The 23,346-nt window shown below is 40.6% G+C and overlaps 1 protein-coding gene across 4 annotated transcripts in view; it reads left to right on the forward strand.

Moving 5' to 3' along the window:
- Positions 1-23,346, forward strand: part of LOC141801997 (steroid hormone receptor ERR2-like) — an 85,073-nt gene that overhangs the window by 48,415 nt on the left and 13,312 nt on the right. For all 4 annotated transcript variants that reach the window (XM_074685381.1, XM_074685379.1, XM_074685378.1 and 1 more), the window contains 4 exons: positions 4,220-4,632; positions 9,724-9,840; positions 21,112-21,222; positions 21,574-21,735. In XM_074685381.1, coding sequence (XP_074541482.1) covers positions 4,233-4,632; positions 9,724-9,840; positions 21,112-21,222; positions 21,574-21,735 — 790 coding nt within the window. In that variant the 5' untranslated portion in view covers positions 4,220-4,232. The remainder of the gene's footprint in view (positions 1-4,219; positions 4,633-9,723; positions 9,841-21,111; positions 21,223-21,573; positions 21,736-23,346) is intronic.

Raw genomic sequence — 23,346 nt, forward strand, 5'->3', positions numbered from 1 at the left:
AAAGACTCCCCATACAGAAAATTTTTAAAAAGTAAACAATAAAGATAAAAGCATCACATCACTCCACAATCTTGACACTAATAATTGAGTCTGAGTTTGTTGAACTGCTGAATGATTGAGACAAATTGTCTCACAAAGTGGGAAACTGATCAGTATTAGGATTGTGTTTTTTATTATTTTAATCGAGTGTGTGTGATGAAGTTGTGTGAGCAGTTATACAAAAATGTGCCGTGTGTGTGAAAACGTGTCAGAAACTCAGATCTCCTCTCTGGAAACCTCACTCCTTTATTCTCAGCAGCGTCTGAATCGTGTATTTAAATCTTAGAACATGCACATTTTTCTGCTGACCTTCATTTGTGCCAACGCTGTGTTACACGCATGTTGTTGTTACTACTTAACACTCGGCCGACACACTCTACCCCGTTTTCCTTGCTCGCGTGACCATTCATTTCCCAGACTTCCCAGCTGCGGACTCACAGTGTAATCTATGTGTCAGGCAGAGAGGGGCACTCCGTTTAAAGCTGATAGAGTTTGCCCCAAACAAGGACGGCCTATCATAGAAAGATTAATGAACTAATTTCATGCATGGCTCCTTGCCTCTGTCCTTCCAAGCTCCCATGTTCGGCTGTGTGTTCAGCACCGTGATTTACGCCGCGCTCCCTGCTACAAGCTTAACCCCTAGCTCAACAATAACATTTCCTCTCAGTGGGAAAATACACAGTAAAATATGGAGAGTGGGATTTTTAACCCTTAATTTGTAGGACAGCATGAGTTTATAGAGAGGAGAGCTGTGAGTGTACATTTTGGATTTATTTCTGTTTTTGTTGATTTTTTTTAGAACTGGTGGTAAAAATTTATCGAGCAGAATTTTGGAGGCTGCGGACATATTTTATGGTTTGGAGAAGAGGTGGATGGATTCAGGATTTATGTAGGGAAGCAGGGGATCTGCAACACTGCCAGCATTAGGAGGCAGGCCAAAACACACACATGCACATCACACACACACGCACAAACATGCAGACACTAACATTTTAGATTTTAAGCTGCTCTGGCGGGACCTTTTCACACCCATCACACTTTGGCTCCAAAACAAAAGTATTTATGAATTTTAAAAAAAGCAGTTTAAAGTGATCTGAGCAGCATGTCAAGTGTTTGAAACATAATTGACAGCTCTCTAGTGCGCTTTTCTTTTTCCAGTGTGTTGAACAGAGTGAAACCTGTGTGTCTGCTGCTTCGAGGCGTCCATTGTGGTCCCGTCTGGGCCTCTAAGAACAGCCGAGCAGAGAAGGCAGGTGACCTTCACGTCTATCTGATGAGTCTTGCTTGTCTGCTCCGTTTGTACCATTTTTCTGCGCGGCGGAGCAAACACTACCCCATTAGATATGAGGTGCGGCGTGCGCGTTTAAGCGTGCGTTGTCAAGCGAGGGAGTCATGCTGCATGTGGAAAAACTCTACACTGCTTTATAATAAGAGGAGGGACCAAATTCTGAAACCATGAAGCTATTTTTGTCTGGTGTCTCGTGCCATTATTTCATTTCGACAGATTTGAAAGGAGCCATTAGAAATTTCCATTAAAGCTAACAAAAAACATCTCCCCAGCGTTACTGTGTGCTAAGTGTGGAGTGAACTACTTTTTACATATGCCACAACGTACTACTCCCCAGGGGATTCCCTCCTATCTGGCTGCGATGATGTATTAACTGTTACCACGCCGCTCCCTCCAATTCCCTCAGATGAGAGAAAATACACCTCCCAATTGAGTGTGGGTGCGCTGATTGCTAACAAGATTTAACATGAGCCCTGTGAATCTTTTATAAACCACAATGTATTATAACATAATGTTGTATCGCTCCATCTCGCACTGTGTTAACAGTCCTGGCTGATTAAAAATGCATAAGGAATGTCTGGAACCTGTAAGAGGAGGGTTTATTTTTTCATCTGGAACAGGAAGGAAGCCGAGAGATCAATAGATCTGATCTGCACCCAGGGGTGGAGGCCATCTCTTCCTCTGTTAGCAGTAAAAAAGGGGGGTTTCATGTTGTCAGGGCCTGATGACTTCATGGCTTTATTTAAACACTTATGCAAAGAGGCAGTGGAGGGGGAAACAGGCTCCTGACCACAACATATGATGGTTTTAAAACAGGCAGGGACAGCCCCAAACACAAGAAGAAGACGACATCTGACAGCATTACCTTCCTGTTGATTTCAGACACTCTTTAAACGGCTTTCCACTCATTTCCCTCAGAGGCACAGAGTCGTGTGGTTTCAGCTCTGACACACTAATTTCAGAGGGTTGTATACTACTGCATACATAAACCATACAAACAATAGCTCCGAAAGTTTTTGTCACAGATCTAGCTTCTACCATGTCATGGGAAGTTAAAACTGAACTTGAATCCTGTTAATGCATCAACCAGAGACAATTAAATGTAATCTTAAATGTGCTGTTTTTAGTGATGACTGTTGTTAAGTATGTTTTAAATGCATCTTCCTTTCCAGGGACCACAGATTAAAATTCCCTCTATAGCTAACTCTGGCTTGACAGTTTTCTTTTTTTTTTTGCAGATAAATAAATAAATGAATTAAAGTTTTCCTTTACTGCAGTAAAGTAAAACTAGTGCTATAAATTTGAAAATCCAAAACATTTGAGCTTATGATTCGTGTGACTGAAGCTGGCAGCTCTTGTGATGTCACTTTAAATTTCATATCATGTTATTTAAATCATTAGTTTTCTAATACATCTAATATGTCCGGTTGGCGTGAACTCTAAAAAACAAAACACTTTGATGAAAATATATAATTTAAACCATAAATAAGCTCAAGTAAAAGCTGCTTAGATATGTCAGGTTCTTTAACAGTTTTAATTGTCACAGACTCTCTGATCATTCTTGGAAATGATCTGCAGCTTAGACAGTTGTATTACTTTAAGTTTTCCTTACTTTTGGCTCCATATCCCAAATTTCCTCAACCCTCAGACAGCAAAAGCATACACCCTCTAAAAATCCTCCCTGTTAATTGAAAAAAGCATTGAGCTTCAGGAAGGACTACAAAATAGCAAACACTTGAAGACTTTAACAAGTAGAAAAAGGCGCAAAAGTAATGTTTTCCCTTATTTATAAGTGAAATTTGGGATTAGGGAACTTAATCCCAACTCAGCACCTCTTCTTCCTCCCTCAAACCTCTCTCTCCAGTCCGGAGTAACCCGGCACCGTCCTTTGGCAATCTAACCGGGACTATTGATCGGGTCATGTATTACCCATGATGCTCCATATGCTGAGTGTAACACCTCTCTGTGTCCATTAACAGCCCTCTGAAGTTTCATTCATTCATTTACTCCTGGCAGGCGACCAACTGTGGGCATTGTTTGCAAGATGTATGGGGCATCTGTTGACATGCTCGTTAGTTACCATTTTGCCGGAGAGAAATAAGCCGCTGTAGTAGATCACTTAGCATTCCAACACATAAATGGTCGCATCTGTAACATAATCTATCAAACTCAGATGAACCAGAGTGCTCCATCACAGCTGATGAATCTCTCACACAATGATCAGGCGATGATGGAGGAAAGCAGCGATCAGTATGTCGTGTCAGTTGAGATGATTTCTTTGATGGTGCAGTTTTCTGATGTAGATTCATACAAGGGTCGTGAAGTCCTGCATCTCTGAATGATCAGTACTTATTTACAAGTCAGGTGTTGTGTTATTAATGTTATCTGGACATAAACTAAAAAAAATCATCAATGAGCAAAAAATATATGATTTTGATCTGAAAATCTTCGTTTGTTTGGTATTTTAAGATGAACAGACTGAAAAATGTTACAGTTTTATATGCTTATTTTCAAGAAATTTTTCACCAAATATAGTATTACCAGTGTGCATTGCATCATGGGACACAAGGCCATCAAAACTTTGAAATAACATACATTTATTTTGTCATTCGCACTTTTGGTCGTACTTTATTTTCATTAAGGCAGTTTCTATTTTGATCACTATCTGATCTTCTCTTGTAAAACTGGCACATCTTCGAATTTCTGTATTAAAAGTGAAATCAAAGTTTTCATCTTACTCTGGATTCAGGATAAACTGACTAATACTGTGATTGTATTGTTTTCTGTTTCATTCTCAGGCTTTGTCTCCACCTATAAAACTTTAGCATCGAGTGATCTAGTTCACTCTGTAAATAAATTTGCACTCAGACTGACTCCATCTCTCTCCTACAGGTTGCTAAACAGAATGCCCTCTGAGGACCGACACCTCTCCTCCAGCTGTGGTTCGTACGTCAAAACTGAGCCATCTAGCCCGTCCTCCTCCCTCGTAGACACCGGCAGCCACCACAGTCCCAGTGGCAACTCTGACGCGAGCGGAGGCTACATCAACGGCAGCAGACACCAACACGCCCTGGACTCCCCGCCAATGTTCAACCCAGGCATGCTGGGAGGCGGCGCCGCCTGCCTACGCCGCTACGAGGACTGCTCTGGGGGCGTGGCGGATGACTCGCCAGTGAAGTGCGAGTACATGCTCAACGCCATTCCCAAGAGGCTTTGCCTGGTGTGTGGCGACATTGCCTCAGGGTACCACTACGGGGTGGCTTCGTGTGAGGCCTGCAAAGCGTTCTTCAAAAGGACGATACAAGGTACAACCCGACGCCTCTCAGTTATACCCAAAAATAAATGTAGAGTCTGTAATTGAGCAGGTGGTTGAACTATCTGCAAAGAAAGTGTTGTCCCAGAAACCCAGGTGGAAAGAAAGTCCCTCTTTTCTGATCCTGAATGCAATTTATCAGCTCTACCAAGACATTTGTTGTCACAAGAAGAGCATGTCGACCTGATGAGGAACTAATTCTTCTGTCCTCTTAGTGCTGGTTTTTAAAGAGTCTTAACAGGTTTTGATTATGAGAGTCTACAGCAGGCTTTAGACCCAGACTGTAAATCTGCCCTGGATTGTGATTTTTTTGATGCGTCTGCATGTGAGTGGTACGTCTGGCATCATCTCTGCCATGTGTGGCAGCTGTTGCAGAATAATCACTCAGGCTGCAAACTCAGATGCAGATTTGAAAATGTTGTCTGCAGGATTTTTGTTGAAAGGCCTGAAGCCAGACAGGCAGTCAGTGAGGTCACACTGAGGCAGGTAAATCTGGAATAGCTTAAGAAATGAAATAAAGTTCAACCGATTCATTCCACTTTAAATGTAGTGGTAGATATTGAAAGCCACATATGCTGCAGATTTGAACGATTTTCGCTGTTCAACCAAAACCCAACAAGTTTAACTTTATGGGTCTTCACAGCACATGCAATAGTTGAGCAATAGTCTTCTTCTTATTTTAATATTATCGTTGTGATTTTCACCACGAAAACCTTTTACTGCTGCGAGGTGTAGGTGTGAATAGTGTGATCAAATCCTTTTCATGCTTTTTCTCAAGCACCTGTTCACAGTGAGACTGCTAAATAACATAAGAGAAGATTTTGTGTCAGAAATAAAAACTTACACATGTACAGGACTTTTTTTAAAAATACGAGTTCTTACTTTGCCCACAGGGGGCGCCAAAATCAAGACAACTGGAATGCTTGTCAAAAAAAAGCTTTAAGTAAGATTGAAGGCTTTACCAACAGCTTCTTCAACTTTTTGCTGCTTAAAAAATTATGAAAGGTTAACATGCAGACGTAAAACAACAACTCTCATCCCCCCAGTTTGTTTTGATGACACTTATTTAGAAAAAAAAAGGTAAAACATGTGAAGGGCTCCTCAGTCCAATAAGATGTTGATTTTTGTCTTGTGTTTCCAAGAAAAAAATAGCCACCTCACTGGTCCAGCCCAGTAGTTTTAAAGGAACTAGCATTTTTCTAAATCCAACGGTTTGGTGTTTTCACCGTTTGTCCCCAAATTTGAACTAGGGGTGAGAATTGGTAAGAACCTAACGATACGCATCACGGTACTTTGGTCACGATACGATAATATCACAACATAACAATATATCAGGATATTCTACACAGTTAACTATTTGATTAAAAACAAGTTTTCTGTTTTATTGTGTTTGAAATAATGAAAGTTAGATGCAGTGTTTCATACATACACTTAATTTGAAAATATAAAGTGTGTCAAGTTCATTGCTTAAACTATTGTGAAATTAAATTTATATTGCAAAGAAATTATTGGGTGGAAGACGTGGTCAGTTGGTGAAACTGATAAATGTCGCTTGGTGTAACAAATGTTACCCATAAAAAATCTGATATTGCGCAAAATATGACTATGATTATTATTTTATCAGACTACTAGTCTGTGAAAAATAAACTTAAAACAATTTTTAATTAACTGACCCAAGAACAGAGAGAAGTTTTGATGCTTATGGCATCAGACCCACATCATCAAGTTTAGGAATCAAATATTTTGAATATACTTTGAGATTATATTTATACAGTGGAGTAGCTCTTTGGCGTCACCTACCACGGTGAAGGTGTGGAAGCTTATTGTTCTTCTAAGTCACCTAAAATATACATTTTTATTTCAATAAAATATTGATATTAAGAGCTGAAATATCTATATGCTATCACGGGTCAAAGTATCATGATATATTGCCGTATCAAAAATTTTCACACCTCTAATTTGAATGCAATCGTTTTTAACTTTTTAAGTAATGTTAAAAATGACTGCTCAAATTTGATTATTTGGAATACTCACACATCATGTTCACACATGTTGTTTTACAAGTTTTGTTTAGAAAAAAATAAAGAATAACATTGTGACAGCCTCAGTTTGACACTGCAGCATCATTCTGAATTCCTGTATATGATTATTTTCAGGTCATTTTTAAGCTGCATGTGTCGTAGCCTGACCCACGATGCAGTGATGAACTGTACAAAGTGGATCCATGGTGACTGTTCTTCTTCTGGCTCTCCTTTGTTGAGGACAGGCCCATAATGAACCTAATCTGTCCGTCACTCGTCCTGAGCCGCGGGAGCTTCAGTCAATAACAATCAGTGTTGGGTGACTGTAATTAAGAAGCAGCATTTCATTGGGAGAAAGTCAAGAGAGGAGGAGGAGGAGGAGGGTTGGAGGTGGGAGGTGTGGATCTGCTTTTTGCCCTCGGGCCCCTCCAGTCCACAGCGAAGAGGGGGCTGAGATGGGGGGGCCAATTAGAGGCTAAGGCATGTGTTATCAGGGGCAATAACAGAGGAAGGAGAGCGGGAGAGAAAAGGATGAAGAGGAGTCCTCCAAATAAAAGGCAGAGGGACAGGGGACGTGGTCACTCACTGAAAGGAGAATTCACTTTAATGGAATGGTAATCAGGGAGGGGGGGTCCCGGCCTCACTAAAGGAGGAGGACAAGGAGAGGTCCGTCCTGAGTGGAGACGAGCGCGTGGATAATAGCATGGCATAACAATATATCAAAATTTAGAGGGAAAATAAGAGAGGTTAAGGAAGGATATTAGAGTGGCTAAAACGTCCTTTGAGGAATAAAGGTGGACATGAGACCTGATTAACTAAGAGGCTACGCCGACAGTGAGCTTTTAGAGGCAGGCAATTTAAGACTATTGGAGACCCCAGTGCAACATACACACACACACACACACACACACACACACACACACACACACACACACACACACACACACACATTATTTTGATCCATTCAAGTACGAAATGTGTCCTTTAATAATCTGTCAGGTTTCAAATTGATGCAACCTTTTCTACTCTGATAAAAAAAAATGAGTTTTTTTTTTATTTTTGAACATTATATGATGTATTTATTAAAAATAAATGTCACCAACAAACTTACAGGCTGTGAAAACCTGGTGGCTTGACAGTCACAAAATAAGAAATGCGTAGCAAATAATATCCTTTTTATTTACCTTTGATACACATTTGACTGGTGCTACATGATGGACATGATTCAAACAAGGAATTAGACACTTGCAGGGAAGAACTATGATGCCACGGTATTCTTAGTACAGTAAAAAAAAAAAAGTGTAATTGAGAAAAAAAATGTAAAGATCAGAGAATATGTTTTTCACACCCCTTCCTGAGAGAATTTTCTGGGCATCAGATTGTGAGACACCACCTTAAAAATCATAGATTCTGGTGTGCATTCTTTTATGTTTTAATTAAAAAATAGTCCGCTTGTTCCTTTCAAAAAAAAAAAAAAAGTCAATCTTGATATCTGTTTATAAAATACATCTCTGCCCCTTTTACACATGCACTCTTGAGAATCTTGTGAAACATTTACCAGCTCCGCTCCTGCATTTTCAGAGTTGCATGTTCACACGTTCCTCCTCACAGTGGGAAGATCTCCCTGGACAGGATGTCTGAAGCGCAATGAGAAAGACACAGTGTAATGTTTATAAATTTTATGTCAGAAGCAACAGATGAACTGTGATGGGAGTTACTGTATTAATTTAAGTGTAAAATGTACATGTGCACCAATGTGCAGACATGTGCACTGCTCTCATCTTTAAAACAATTCTCCTTCTTTGAGCTCAGAAGCTTTTGTTCATCCTGTTATGTGATACAGAAGTTATCCCTCATATATTTTTCTGGAAGTTCCCTGCTGCATTCTCACCTGGATCACTTCAGCTACTAGCAGAATTTTGACAGAGTGGCTGGCAAATCGAAAATGTCACATATGCAATTACAGCTTCCGATTTTTATATTCTTAACGCGACAAATAACCACAAAAAAACTCTATCGTATCTCATCTCAAACATACATCAGGTTCAGACCATGAATTGTGTCAAAACTGTTAACAAAGATTCAACATTGATCCACCAGTTAGAGTCAAAACAGAACCATTATGTGTGTAAACAGGACAAAGACGCCACATTCTAGCGTAATAACTGAGTAATGATACATAAACTGGTGCACAGCATGTGTCTCCGCAGCTGCACCGTCCTGCCTCAGCTTAAAAGACTTCACCCACCATGAAACCTGCTGCAGCCTCTGCCAACATGCTGGCACGAGGCCCCGGCCCCTCACTGTGCATGTGACCTGCTGCTCCGTCCATGCCAGGGATCCTGACAAATGTTGGCACCTTCTCCTTGACCAACAGGGGATTTTTTGTGTGTGTTGTGAGGGGAGGCGGGCAACAGACACCTAGTTTACCGTTTCAAGTTCCATTAATACAGCCATGGTCTTATCAGGCTTTGGTTTTACATTCAAACAAATAAGGTGGATACTTGGGTCGCGGATCTTGACTAAACAAAAGTGAAAACTGGTACCTAGCGGGGAAAAAAGGCAGCAATTATATTCCTTAAGTTTGCAGACCACAGTGCAAAGAAATATTTCCAATTTTTCAAGCTTGCAGTCTTTCATGGGGAACATTATGCTAAGCGCTTAATGCATGTCCATCTCCTGGACCTGGCGCTGTTGAGGGAGGCCAGCTTTCCCATCATCCTCCAGGTGAAGAAGGATGGGCTGCACAGGGTCATGTTGAGCGCTGCACAGAGGACGCTCCGCATTAACGAAGCTAATTTATCTGTGAATCAGAGAGGGGGAGGGGCTCTGGGGGCGAGGAGGTGCTTTTTACATGTCCAATCAAAACACCACTAAACCCTCCTCACCTTCAGGGGTGTCATGGCGGGGTCACCTTGGGACAGGTGCGTGTGTGTTTTATCTGTGCTTGTTTGCGCTTGTTTTCTATACTATAACTCTATATGAAATGCTAAAATGCAGATTTTTGGGTAAAGATTTAACACCAGCTTGTTTTGTTTCTGTTTCCTTTTTTTTATCTCCAGGGAATATTGAGTACAGCTGTCCGGCCACCAACGAATGTGAGATCACCAAAAGAAGACGCAAGTCGTGCCAGGCATGCCGCTTTATGAAATGTCTTAAAGTTGGCATGTTGAAAGAAGGTGAATACTTGTTTCTTTGTCTTTTTTCTGTTGTTTTGTAAATTTGTCAATCATTTCAAATTTCAATTCACAATGGAAAAGAAGGACTGAACACTTATTCAAAAGAATGAAAAGAATTTAGATTTTTTTCTAACAAATGGAAAAAAAACCATACACATCTGTGCCCTGCTTTTTAAGACAGAAATACATCCACTACATTCTTTTTTTGAAAAATAGCATCCCCAAGAGAACTGGGAGGTAAATTTTAAATTTTTACAACATTGACATTACCACAGGTAAAATGTCAGCTGGGACTTTCAGGTGAGATAATCACATAAATAATAGCTCTACAACAACAAATGTATTGTAAAGGAAAACATAATATGTCATAACTATAAAGTAAAAGATAAAAACTACTTTTATTAATCATAATTTTATAAATAAAGCTGCTAAAAAAGCTCTCTAAGTTACGAGTAAATAAGAAGTCAAGCCTTGGCAGCTGACTTGTATGCCCTCAAGGATCACACTGTTCAAGTCGTTGTGGGCAGCAGTCTAAATGATGGGCTTAGTGATCAGATATAAAACCTGGCTTTGGCCTTTGGGAGACACTGATGACATCACCTGCCAGTAGTGCTAACCTCTCCTCACAACGCCAAGCCTCTCAGCGAGCGGAAAAAGCTGCTGAGCTGGATGTTCCTACTGAGACTGACTGAGAAGTGTAACAGTACTCCTGAAAAGCACAGGCTGTTCCCCTGAGACCTCCATCTCTCCTGGGCTCTGGGTGTCTCTCTCTGTCTTTCCCTCCCTCTCGTCTGTCTGCCTTCCTCTCTCTTTCCTGCCGTATTGATCCACTAAATGCTTTCCGAACATCCCACCTCACTTCCTGCCTGTGTTGTTTCTCCTCTGCCGAGATTCCTCTGGGAGCACAGAGGGAAAATCTAACCCATGGATTTTCTCTTTTGTGTGCCTTTTTTTTCTGGCGATGAGGGATTTGTTTGTTTGTTTTTTACACTTGTGTGTTTTCTGTAAAAAAGATCTTTCACATTGATACACAGATTCAAGCTTTACATTGCACTTTTGGTGAGATTTTGATGTCTCTGACTCATTAAGAACTTAATTTTATGACAACTTTTTTTTTTAGTGTGTGTTTGTCTTTGACACCCATTATGAGTGATGACAGCCGCACAGTTACAGAGTAAATTGAATTTAACACAGAGATTGTTAGAAATGTGTGATGTAACCAAAATGAAACTGACTAAATCTACAAGACTGACAATGGGTAAAACCAAGGAAGGTCCCTTTGTCGCAGATATTCAATGCAAAACAATAGTATTTTATTCCTTGGATGACTTTAAGCACATTTTGTTATCCTGACAGAGCAAATGTTTTGTGTTGTCTAGAGTTCTGTTTGCGTTGGGTGAGAGTTTTCAGACACTGAGGTGCACAGAGCGATATGCAAAGCAAAGATGCTGCATGATGTGAATGGGGCGCTTAGTATCTGAAACCAGTGGTGAACGACCTATTCTTGATTTGCTGTTGATTGTTTTCAGTAGTCAGCAGTTGAAGCTGCAGCAGAGCCTGTTAGACACAAAACTTGACCAGAACCGATGAACACAATATACAGATTTTTAAATTCACTGTGTGAATGTGACACTAGTGGTGGGGATGGGTGGATCATAGACTGTATAAACATGGATGAAGTCTCGCCGACATGACCCGTCTGTTTCTGAAACGGAAAATGAAGCACATCGGCTATAACGGCCATATTGGTAGTGGCAAGGGCTTAGCCTACAGCCATAGGGCACTTGTCGTTCACGTGACCCTTAGCTGTGCCTCTTATTGGGGGATCTCGCGATCTTAATATCCTCTGAACGGCTGAGTTAGAAAAAAAATTCACGCCCCGGACAGTGGGTCCCAGTAGTAAAATTAGCGACTCAGACAGGAGACGTTTTTTGAACCAGGCTGTAAATAGGTTAATTTCTGCTTTGAAAATGTCTTTTTTTGGCTTGGTGAGTATATGACTTCTGGTACTTCCAGAGCGTTTTGGCCGGCCTAAAAGAGAAACTTTTGAAACCGGCCTCCTGTGTGGAACTTTTCAAAAACACGCTGCCATCAGCAAGCTGGAGTTTTTAGTGGAAGTGGTGACGTCACATTTTGCACATGCACATACAACAGTTCAACTTTACTGTTGTGGTGCAAGTTGCAGACTACCGTGTTGTTCTTGTGCTGCTGAATCGACTAAATCTGCTGAGTGTCTTTCAACAAAATGTCCATCTGTTGAACCACTTCTGCCCTTAGTGTTCACCAATACACCAGATGATCGGCTCTATTCATATACTCTATTTTAGTGAAGATCTACCAAAAAGCTGCTTCTGGACAAGACAGTTATAGCACCGGCTACAGGCTTGGCATGCTTACTACAGCATTTTCAGTTCCTCAGCATTTCCGTGTAAATGCAGATTTTTTTCACTGCATGTTTTGCGTTTTAGGGTTAAACGTTGCGTAAATGGGGCCTAAAGAAGCAAGAAGGAAAATAAGTTGCAAGGTTGAAAACAGCAGAATGATTGGTTGACAGGTTGCATCAAAATCTGGTTGAGTAAAGGCTTGGGATGGAGTGATCAAGAGAAGGAGGGAGAGATAGACAAGCAGAGAGACTCAGGGTGGTTTGAGCGAATGTTATTTCTGTGACTGAATGAATGACGGCCTACCTGAATGAACACACACCAACAAACATCAACACCCCTGGTGAAAAGTGATGAAATGAAAGCAGCTATAACCCCACCTTCAGCCATATATCACCGGAAGTCACTCGACACTCTTCACTTTTTAAACTTCTCATCAGTGACAAAGTTTTGCAATGACAGTCGTCTGTACACCCATGGGTACTTTGTAATGAAGGAACTGCTAATAACTAATCTGGGATACTTTTAATGGTGCTAATTTGCCAAATATTGGCTAAAAAAGGGCTTCAGTTATAGGCCACATGTAACACACTGACACCTAAGTGACATTGTGCTTCTGTCTCCAATGAATAATGGAAACTGTAGCTCCAAAACTCACTCCTACGAATTTCTTTGAAATCAAAAGCAGTATGATATTCATTTATATTTTATCTATTTACCTTCACTACACAGAAGAGTTTTTGTTTCAGGCCCATTCAGCTTTACTCTGATGAATTTATGAACCCTAGTGTTTGTATGATACCATACACAGTGTTTAGGAAGGTGTTAAATAGGCTTTAATGGCACTAAAATCCCTGCACCAGCATCAGAGGTGGCATATAGAACAATAGGTTATGGTCGTATCCCACCAGGTTCATTTATGAAGTTCAGCAACCTACATGCCAATTTAATACAATATAATGTAGAAATTCAAAGATTTCTGTTTATATTCTCTTCTTAGAGGAACATCAGTCATAAATTTCCTCGAATAAAACCTCCGTCACATCGTTTTGATGTGCCCCGTGAGCATCAAACGCATCTCATAATAGAAGTCAGCAGCAGTAAACAGCAATCTGTGCTGCTCACACCAGATTGTATGTCAGTCTCTCTACTAATACAGCCTCCTCGTACACCGACATTGCTTCATTTGTTCATGTCAAAAAGAAGGGTCATACATTGTATTGCCATTACAGCACTATTTTTACACCCGCTCAGTCTTGATGTCTTCATCCCGGCACAAATATCTCACACCGAGCCTTTGAATCCCAGCCAGAGAAAACTATGAGGCCTCAGAAATAAAGCTGAAACTATTATCGCATGCTTAAAAGAAAAACAGCGGGGTATTGTCTGTGAGGGGTCAAGTTAAGCTGTGCATGTGGACAGTTGAGTGTGTGTGTCTGTGTGTGAGTGTGTGAGGGGGAATTTGACTCCGTAAACTCCACCGCCTGCCGCTCCCGAGACGCAGCATCCCAGCCGCCGAGATGTGTGGCACAGTGGGTGATTCTCTGAAAGTAATGGCATTCAATTAAAGGGAAAAAGGACATTCAGTCGTGGCACTGAGCCCATGTGATCGCGGAATCAGTGGGGGACAGCGGCTAACCTACTTCATGTAATGAGATCAGCACATAACAAGTGGCCAAGGGATGGTCATGGAAAAGGAATAAGCTCAGAGGGTAATATGGAAGCAGGTGTCACGTATGAAGCGATTTCCTCTAGAGATCAGCATTACACTGCATGAATGAGTTCCTTTTGTTGGTCTAAAAATGTGTTTATGTCTTGTATTGTATGAAAGTTAACCAGAAAATTTCTCTTTTATAGTTACAGCCACATTCATTTGGAACATAGATCAGAGGTTAGGGTTTATTTAAAAATAGAAATTCAGGAGCGTACACCTTGATTTCTTTCCCATCGGATTAAACATACAATAATAGAACAAATCATTGTAGCTAGAGTAAACAGCAGCACTTCCATGATTGAGGAGTTTTCACATGTTGCAGTGCAAAAGAAGATCTTCAGAGATCATACGCAGCCGATCTAAAAGTGTTTAATATTTCCACCAGGACCCTCTAAGCTCTGCTCTAAGCATGCCACCCTGAATTATAAAATGCCAGCTGTCACAGTTATAGAGCAGCTCCACTGGTGGGCAGGGAAACCCGCCCCCCTTCCTGTAACACCTGCCGCTAATCAGCTGACTCCAGCTCTCAAGCCCAATATGTTAGGTCCAGGTGTGTTTGGAGTAAAATGATAAGAAAAAGGTAAAGTAACAGGTTTTACTAAATAAAAGAAAGAAAAACTGACAAACAACTCTAAATGATTCCCTGTATAGTAGTATTTATGGCATAACGAAAGATACAAGTGGTTTTATTTGTTTTTGTTTTATGACAGAAAAATAATGATATCCTGCATCTTAGAGGTAAATGTACTACTCTCAGGGGGGCATTTTGATAATAAAAGAAGTTGGCATTTATTCCAAAAAAAACAGATTGTGCAGGCTTTGCTTGCTTACAAGCAAAATGACTGTTCAAAGAGATTTTACATGTTAGCTGTTTGTGCTAATTTACTCATAACAGCTAATTTATTCACAGTAAATTTATAAACTTTGTATCAAATTGTTTCTTTTACTTATTGTCATTGCTGAGACTTTATTTTTATGTAGCCTGAACAGCTAATGTAATGACCCCATGTTAGCTAGCTGAGTAAATGAGTGAAGTTTCAAAGCATTCCATTGCTAAATAGTTGGTGTTACACAGGGTAGCTTAAGCCTGAAGTCCATGTAGAGTATTTTTAAATGAATGAATGAATGAATGAATTTTATTTCGAACATGCCAAGAAAACAGAAAATAGGTCGTCACCATAAACAAACACATGCATATTAAAATTAAAAGAAAACGAAGACTGCAGCAACAACCTGCATGTGTTACAGATCTACATGCTCGAAAAGGAGTAGGAAGAAGTTAGACTTATTTAATCCTACCCCTTTTATCCACACCTCCTACATTGATATTTTAACTTTTACATATTTATACTTTTCATACACAGTCACAGCATAAAACTTCCTTTATATAATACTTAATTTCTGTATATGTTTTGTTTGTTTGTTTGTTTATTTTTAATCGACTCTGTCATTACCACCCTGGGTCAAACTGCTTTTCTTCATCCCGATATTTATTTTAAAGTTGTGTTTTAAATATTCTTTTAAATATGCATATGGTTTTACTTTTCTTTAATTCATCTGTTAATCTGTTCCGTAATTTAACCCCTGATATTGACAAACACTTATTTTTTAATGTTGTTCTAGCATGGTGTATTTTAAAGTTTAGCCCCCCTCTTAAACTATAACCTCCTTCTCTTTCTGTAAACAGTTTTCTTATGTTGTCTGGAAGTAAATTGTTTCTTGCTTTTTTCAGAAAGCATGTGTTGCTACTCTTCCCCTACCTTAACTTTGTGCTAAGCTAAGTAGCAAACAGATTGACTGCTGGATAGGTGTATCATCCTTTTGAATTAGCAAACAAAAGATGCAAAAAAAAATGTTTGTGAAAGTTTTACTGTCTTTTGATGTTCATTTCAAATCCTATTTAAGTCAAAAAGCCAAAGGTTAGGTGGGCATGTTGTTAAAGAAGAATGTTTTTAACTCCTGTTGATGGTCAATTTGTGCCACCTTGAGTGAATTGCTGTTGTCTAAGCAAGACTAAGACTAAGTTAGTCTCTCTAACTGGAGGCGACCTGTTTTTTCTGGTTTTTGAGTGACATTTTCTCATTGTCTCAGCGTGGTGTAACCATGGCTAAAATAGTAAAATGTCATGCCAACCTCAGTTTAAGTTGGCTTTGTTACCCCCATGCTAAACCTCAGGGGACATGTATTATAGATGACTGAAGCTGTGCCTCAGATGAGCCTCTGGATGAGTCAGGTGGAGGGTAGCGGCTGAAGAAAGCAGCCATCACTCAGTGGCCCCTTCACTGTTTGTCTGAGGCTGATAAAAGGTCACAGGTCCAGTGGAAAAACTCTCCTAATTACAACTCTCGGAAGGTATGGTGTCAGTAGCCACTGCCAGGACTCCCTGCCCTCAGCTAATAGCTGTGCTAATAGCCCCAAAGAATGTCTTTATGGTGTTAAATGATTCAGGAATTTTCTGTGAAGAGGCAGCATTCTCTGACTCTGTCTGTTTTAGTCACTGTTGTGGTTTTCGATGAAAAAATATTTTTAAAGATTTATTTTTGTAGTTTTAATGCTGAGTGAAATCTGTGTCAGGCTAAGAGCAGATAATCACATTAGCATGTTAGCAAATTAGCATGTTTATGAACTTGTTTCAAACAAGCATATAACCAGCAGGCTGCCTGTCTCTCCATGAGTTGACACTTTAATGATTTTGATGTCATGAGGTTTAGCATTACCTTAGCATTTCAGTGTTTTATTCCATGGTTGTGAGGATTTTTGAGTCGTGACGCTGTAATGTGGTGGATAAATTCAAGCTGCCAGACTATTTTGGCAACCTACAACACTGTCTCGTCCTCGCCTGACCACAGATAGGGATCAGCAGTCTTTCCTGAGCAAACGTGGCTACCGGGGTTATGTTACAGCCTTATTTTCCTCCAGCCACATACACAAAAGATTAGTAAAGCCGTATCCAATATCACAGACTGTCAGGTCTGTTTCCAATCAATAGCTTGGATCAGAAACCAATCTATACCCTGAGATTACATCATCACAATAAAGAGAAAGAATAAGTCTGACTTCATATGAGCTACATAAAATCAAACATTTATTAGATATGTGCATATCTTGCTTTAAATCTGCATCTTTAAAGGAGTTAAACCCTAAGGCAGAATGCCACCAACCCTCCATGACTTGATTTATTCTTGTAGCACATGATAACATGTCTATCTGGAAGCACATGTTTGCTTTTTAGGGTGTTAGAGTTACAGGGAGACTACAGCTGAGAGTCAGGGCCCACACAGCGGCTCTGTGCACCCGCCTGTCCGCACTGTCTGGCAGGTGATAGATCAGACACGGAGGCTAACACGTGTTCCTCTGAAGACAGGGATTTAGCCAAGTACTGGCCTCTTTACAGCCCTCTGATACGCACACTGGACTCCAAACCCACACATTCATGTTCACGCTGAATTTGTCACCACACCCTAACCACACCAATAACGTGGGGTTAGACCTGGTGTTTTCTCCTAGTTTCTTTCTTCTTTTCCCTGCAAACGCCACAAACAAATTATGTGTGAGAATGACACAAAGGGTGTCCTGAATCGACCTGACCGTCTCCAGCTGTGCAGGTGTTTTTCGATTACAACGCATGTGTGGTCAGCGTGGCTTTCTATTACACAGTAATACCCCTTGTGGACACGCCTGCTCAGATTTATGAAAAGTGTAGCAGGTGGGACGCCATCCTCGTCCACCCCTCCACCTCCTCCTGCTTCTTTGCCTGTTTTCTTCCAGAAACCCCCTCCTCTTTTTCTCCACAGCCCACCCAGACTCTGCACAGTCAAACAAAAGCTGTCTGATGCTTTTGGCTCTCTGCACCCTTGCAGACATGACCTGTAGTAGCGGAAACTCTCAGCCCTGTAAAGAGTGGGACATTGTGTGTGTGTGTATGCATGTGTGTATGTCCGTTGGAGAGGGGGCTGCTCATGCTGCATCCCTCTGATTTTTCCCAGCTAAAATAGGGAGCTCCTAATCTCCTTTTGGCAGCGTTTGCCAGCCAGCCAAACCTGACACATTCTCTAGAAAGAAGCGCCTCTGACAGGTGAGGGGCTCAAAATAGTTCCAAAGATACGTACACACACACACACACACACACACACACTCACGCACACACACTCACACACAGCTTTCTGTGATGGTATCTCTCTGCTGTGAACAGATTCTTCTGCACAGGATGGATGAATCCAGACTGAAAAGTGTGAATCCTGTCAGTTTTGTGATATTCTCTTTGCCTATCACTCTCTCCACTGATATTTTATCATCTTCTTTAAAGTTTTCTCTATTGTCATGGTTTCATTTTCAAGGGTCTAGGCCGTAGCAGTTTAAGACACAGAAGTCATCATATCCAAACTGTGTTTGGGAATTGAAAGGTATCAAGGCAACAGCAGCGAGTTAGTTATCATAAGTTTTTAAAAAGCAGCTCATTGTGTGCGATTTATGTATTTTCCAACTCAATATTTGTAAATTAACCCCTTTTAAACCAAATAAATCCCAGATTAAAATAAGAAATTTCCTTTTTTTGGAGAATTTTTGCACCTTGCGTTGTTCAAAACACCCACACTTGAGCCATGTTTGGACTTTTATTGTCAAATTAGCATCAAAATATTACAGGGGTAACTGCAAATCACCAGAAAGTGTTGCAGAATTTTGTCCTTGTGGAGTTCAAATCTTTTTAAAGATGATATTAAAAAAAAGCAGAACGCTAACTACTTTGTTAATGTAATCAAAAAAAGCAAAGAATTAACAAACACATAAAAGGATAAATAAAAGTGTCCAGCATGAAGCCGCTGCCTTTGCCGCCACATAAAGGCAAACGGCCTCTTTCATCGAGGGTGTGCTTTAAGGCTGCACAAGTCAATAAAGATATTGAATGTGAAAGGGAAGCCGGGGTCAGGTGGCTGTAAAGATTGCTCCTATGCAAACATGCCTCATCGTCTTTCCACATATGTGGACACACAAACACACACACACACACACACACACACACAGAGTCAGCCAGTATCTCTGCGTCTCAGGCCATCTCGTTCACATTCAGCGCTAAGTTTTAAACATATTGTACCCTATGATCTTACCAAGCTCTCTCAGCTCCCAACACTCTATATTTTTGCCGCCACACTTTATGAAGGCCCATCAACTGTAAAAATGTATCAGGACGCTTTAAAGATAATCTGTGCAGCCACCGGGCTCTCCTCCAACAGAGTCACAAGCTCTCCTCCGGACCTGATTGTCCTGCAGTGTGGCGGCTGCTGTGGTTTTACGCCGAGGTTGCGTGGAATGTGCTGCTGACGATGACACAACCCTCCTCCTCCTCCTCCTCTCTCCGTCCCTCCACAGTGCTCCACAAGGGGCCTCGTCCAGCTGTCTTGTTGTGGTCAGATTCTCAGTACTGTGCCGAATCACATGGGGAGGAGATAATCCCGCACTGGCTGGGACAGGCAGGGCTGTCAGGGAGGAGACAAGCACCGGATGCTGAAAGAGAAGGAAAAAGAGACAGAGAGGGAAAGTCAGAGGAAACCGATACATTCAGCCAAAATACAGAAGCCTTTCTGTCTTATTCCCTGACTCTCCTGTCCTCAAACCCTCTCTCTGTGTTTTTTTTCTGCTTGGGGTCTCTGCTGTTTTTGCAGCACCACTAAGCTGTACACTGAAACTGGTCAGCGCTGAGCTCTTAATTCTTGTCAGCGTCTATTAATTATGGGCCAGTTGGATGTTCCAGTTCAAACAGCCCCCGCGGATCTTGGAATTCTAACTCTGCCTGTTTGGTCACTTGTCACTCGTCGCAGCCACATGACCCTGCAGCCTGCTGCGGGGAACACAGTGTCAGTGTTATTGTGTGTGTGTTTGAGCCTGTGTGTGTGTGTGTGTGTGCCTGCGCTGGGACAAAATGTGCAACACTTGTGTGTCACTTAGGCAGACATATCTATCGTGCATGCAATTAGGTTATACGCCACCTGTACATGTTTTCTTATTCCTGCAAAAGCCTTCTTTTAATGCATGCATCTACGTCAGGACTATATTTGTCATTAAATGTGGAGGAGCTATTGAATTAGTTTAATGTCTGAAGTACACAGAGCTCACAGTTTCCTGCAGCACAATTTATAATTTTAAATTTAACTTAAACAAGAATAATAGTAGTAGCAAGCACCAAAGCTCCATCTATCCTAAACCCAGCTCCTAGCTGCCTAACTGACTAATTAAAACCGCATCCACATGTGTTCAAAGAACAAGAAGTCTATTTGTGAGCCTTATTGATTACTTTAAGGCGTACAAATGGAAAGCTGTGTTAGGAGAGGGGCTCTCGATTTAGCTTCAATCTGCCAGGCATAAAATGATCTCACTGTGTTTGCTGGGAAGAATGAGCTCCCTCTGGGCACGCTGGGTAATTAGGTTAGTGGATAGTCGGTGTCAGGAAATTGAAAGACCATCCTAATCGGATTCTTTTGTTTCCAGGGGAATCAAAGGAATTTATACGAGTCACTGGGAAATCTCGCACGACTCAATTCCACTTGACCATGTAAAATCTGTTTGCTCTCCCCTGATGCTCAAACAACTTTTAATACGAGAGCGTAAATCCAGCAAACGAGGTGGCCTGTGTCCTCTGAGATGGCTTCCAAGATAATCCCAGATATGTCCGTTTGTATACTAACTAGGTACTTACGCTCCTCAAGCTGTAACAAGGACGTATTGAACCGTCCTTTTCAGTAAAACGGTCAAAAATAAATAAAAGAAACTCAATAAGAATTTTAATCTGTGCATAAAGAGCTTGAAACACAAAGCTTCCATGGTGTGCCTGGTTTAACCTTAAAAACTGGAAAAATCGTACAAGGTCTATGTAATATTGCTCATCTCTGCTTCCTGTCATATAAAGTAGATTTAAATCATTCTTAAATATGATTGGTTATTTAAAATTCTTCATTCAAGGGTTAGTTACTTGTCTTAATAAAATGCAAGATGTGTTATTGGCAGCTTTATGTTAAAATGGACAGAGGTGTCCGAAAATTAGTTGAAAAGACAGACTCTCAACAAAGTCTGTTAAACGGTACATGTTGCTTTTTAAATTAGGAGCTATGCTAAGATAAGTTCAATTAATTAATTATTCTTCTCTGTAATTGATGAATGCTGTGCCCTCTCTGGACTGTACAGGTGTGCGTCTGGACCGAGTCAGAGGAGGGAGACAGAAGTACAAACGGAGGATGGATGCAGAGAACGGCGGCTACCTCGGCCTCTCCATCCCACCTCCTGCCAAAAAGCCTCGTGAGTCAAACGAAGTTGTTTTCGTTTTTTTGTTCTGTTTTTTTTTTGTGTTTTTTTTTTTTAAGTTTGTTTGGTATAATCACTCTTGTAAAAACTTTATAAAGGCTCTAGGTTAAGGTTGACCCTTAAGCTGTCGCAGGAGGTTAAATCAAACCTGAAGCCCCTCTCTTGTGTGTCGATCCCCACTTTCACCCTGTTTTCTGCTCTATCCAGTGTCCCGTCTTGACCTCTCTGAATAGTTTTTCGAATGTTTTTTTGTTGCTAAATCATATCTCTCCCTCTTCTTGTCTACATCTCTTTGTCTGTTGTTAATGTTTTGTTTTTTGCCTTGCTTCCTCATCCCTCCCTCAGTGACGAAGATTGTCTCCCATCTGTTGGTGGTGGAGCCAGAGAAGATCTACGCCATGCCTGACCCCAGCGTACCTGATGGGGACATCAAGGCCCTGACCACGCTGTGCGACCTGGCCGACCGTGAGCTGGTGGTCATCATCGGCTGGGCAAAACATATCCCAGGTACAGAAACAAGACAAGTTTGACATTTCAATTATCTGAATTTTTATCGTGTAATAAATAACTCGTTTTTCATTGGAGGAAAAGTAACTGATTGGTATCAGAAAGGGAACGCTGATTTTCTGAGCCACTGTTTTTAAAGCGTATTTCTCATAAATTAGTTAGTTTTATACGTGGATCAATAAAATAGAAGTGACCTGGGTTTTGCTGCTTCTTTAAAATGCAGTTTGTGCGTTAATACTCTGAGGCAACAATTGTAAAAGAAGTAGTTCAGCGACTGTTGCACACAAATACAAACACCCCCTCACACACATTCGTGCACACACACACAGGATAATTAACATCTGCTACTCATCTGCACCTAAGGGAGAAGCTAGTCCCATATTCTAAAATCTAATCAATAAAGAGCAGCTGAAACCTTTGATTTGACGGGGTGGGGTGGGGGAGTCTTGGGGGCAAGGGAGAGGATCCGCCCCTGTGTCAATGTATTCCATTTCAATCCCAGACTTAAAGAAAGCAATCCTCTTACTTACTTAAGGAGACTACACAGGGACCATTGTAAAATTGATTTATTTTTGGAAATACTGATGGATTTCCTCGGTCCTTGTTCACAAATTCTTAAATAAGACTTGTTATGTAAATGTCCTCAGATCTTTTTTTTCTTTTTCGCTCTACCATCCAAGACAGACAACGGAACCCAGGCTAAGCTCACAGTAGATACAGATTATTGAGACAGTCACAAAGTATTTGCAAAATTAATTATCAACATATTAATTCTTTTAGACTTCCATAAAGCTCATTTAGTAAGCTGAATCGCTTTTTTTGTGTCCTGGTACCCATAAAATTTACAGACCAGTATGATACAATCAAAACAAACCATAATAGCAAAATACCTTAAAATGTAATACAGTGTGAGATAATACAATACAAAACAATGTGATACTGCATAATGTGATATGAAACTATACAATATAATGATAGTGATAATTATATGAAATGACCTGACACAAAATAACACTTTGAAATACATTGTGATAGCTAAACAATTTGATGGAATTACTTCACGATGCAACAAGATTCAATATAAATCAGTGCAACACAATATACCACGCAAAGACATGTTATGATATGCTATGAAACTACAGGCTGTGATTTGAAAGGTTACAAAACGCTACGATTCAAATATGATTCAACAAGATATTATAAAATGTGATGCACTTAGGGATGGGTACCTTTCACATTTGAAACGATACGGTACCAATTCCCAGTACTTGCCAATCGGTATCGTTACTCAACGGTACCAATTTTCAGTACTTTTGTGTGTTTATGTGGTAAAAATATCAATTTGTTTAATAATAAAATGTAAATACTTTTTAATTTGACATGTTTACTCTTCAGTATATAACCTTGTAATGCTGTGTTCATGTCCAGCATGGAAAGTCATATACTCTTCCACTACCCCACAGTCACAAGGATGGATTTAGGTACCTAAACACGGTACCTTTTGATTTTACGTGAATCGGTACCTGGTACTTTGAACAAAATTTGGTTGGTACCTATCCCTAGATGCACTACAATAAGACACGATAAAAAAATGTTATGAAACAATACTGT

Source organism: Halichoeres trimaculatus, unplaced genomic scaffold (assembly GCF_033239565.1).
Source record: "Halichoeres trimaculatus isolate MK-OKI-2021-1 unplaced genomic scaffold, fHalTri1.1 fHalTri1_scaffold_13, whole genome shotgun sequence".
NCBI lineage: Eukaryota > Metazoa > Chordata > Actinopteri > Labriformes > Labridae > Halichoeres > Halichoeres trimaculatus.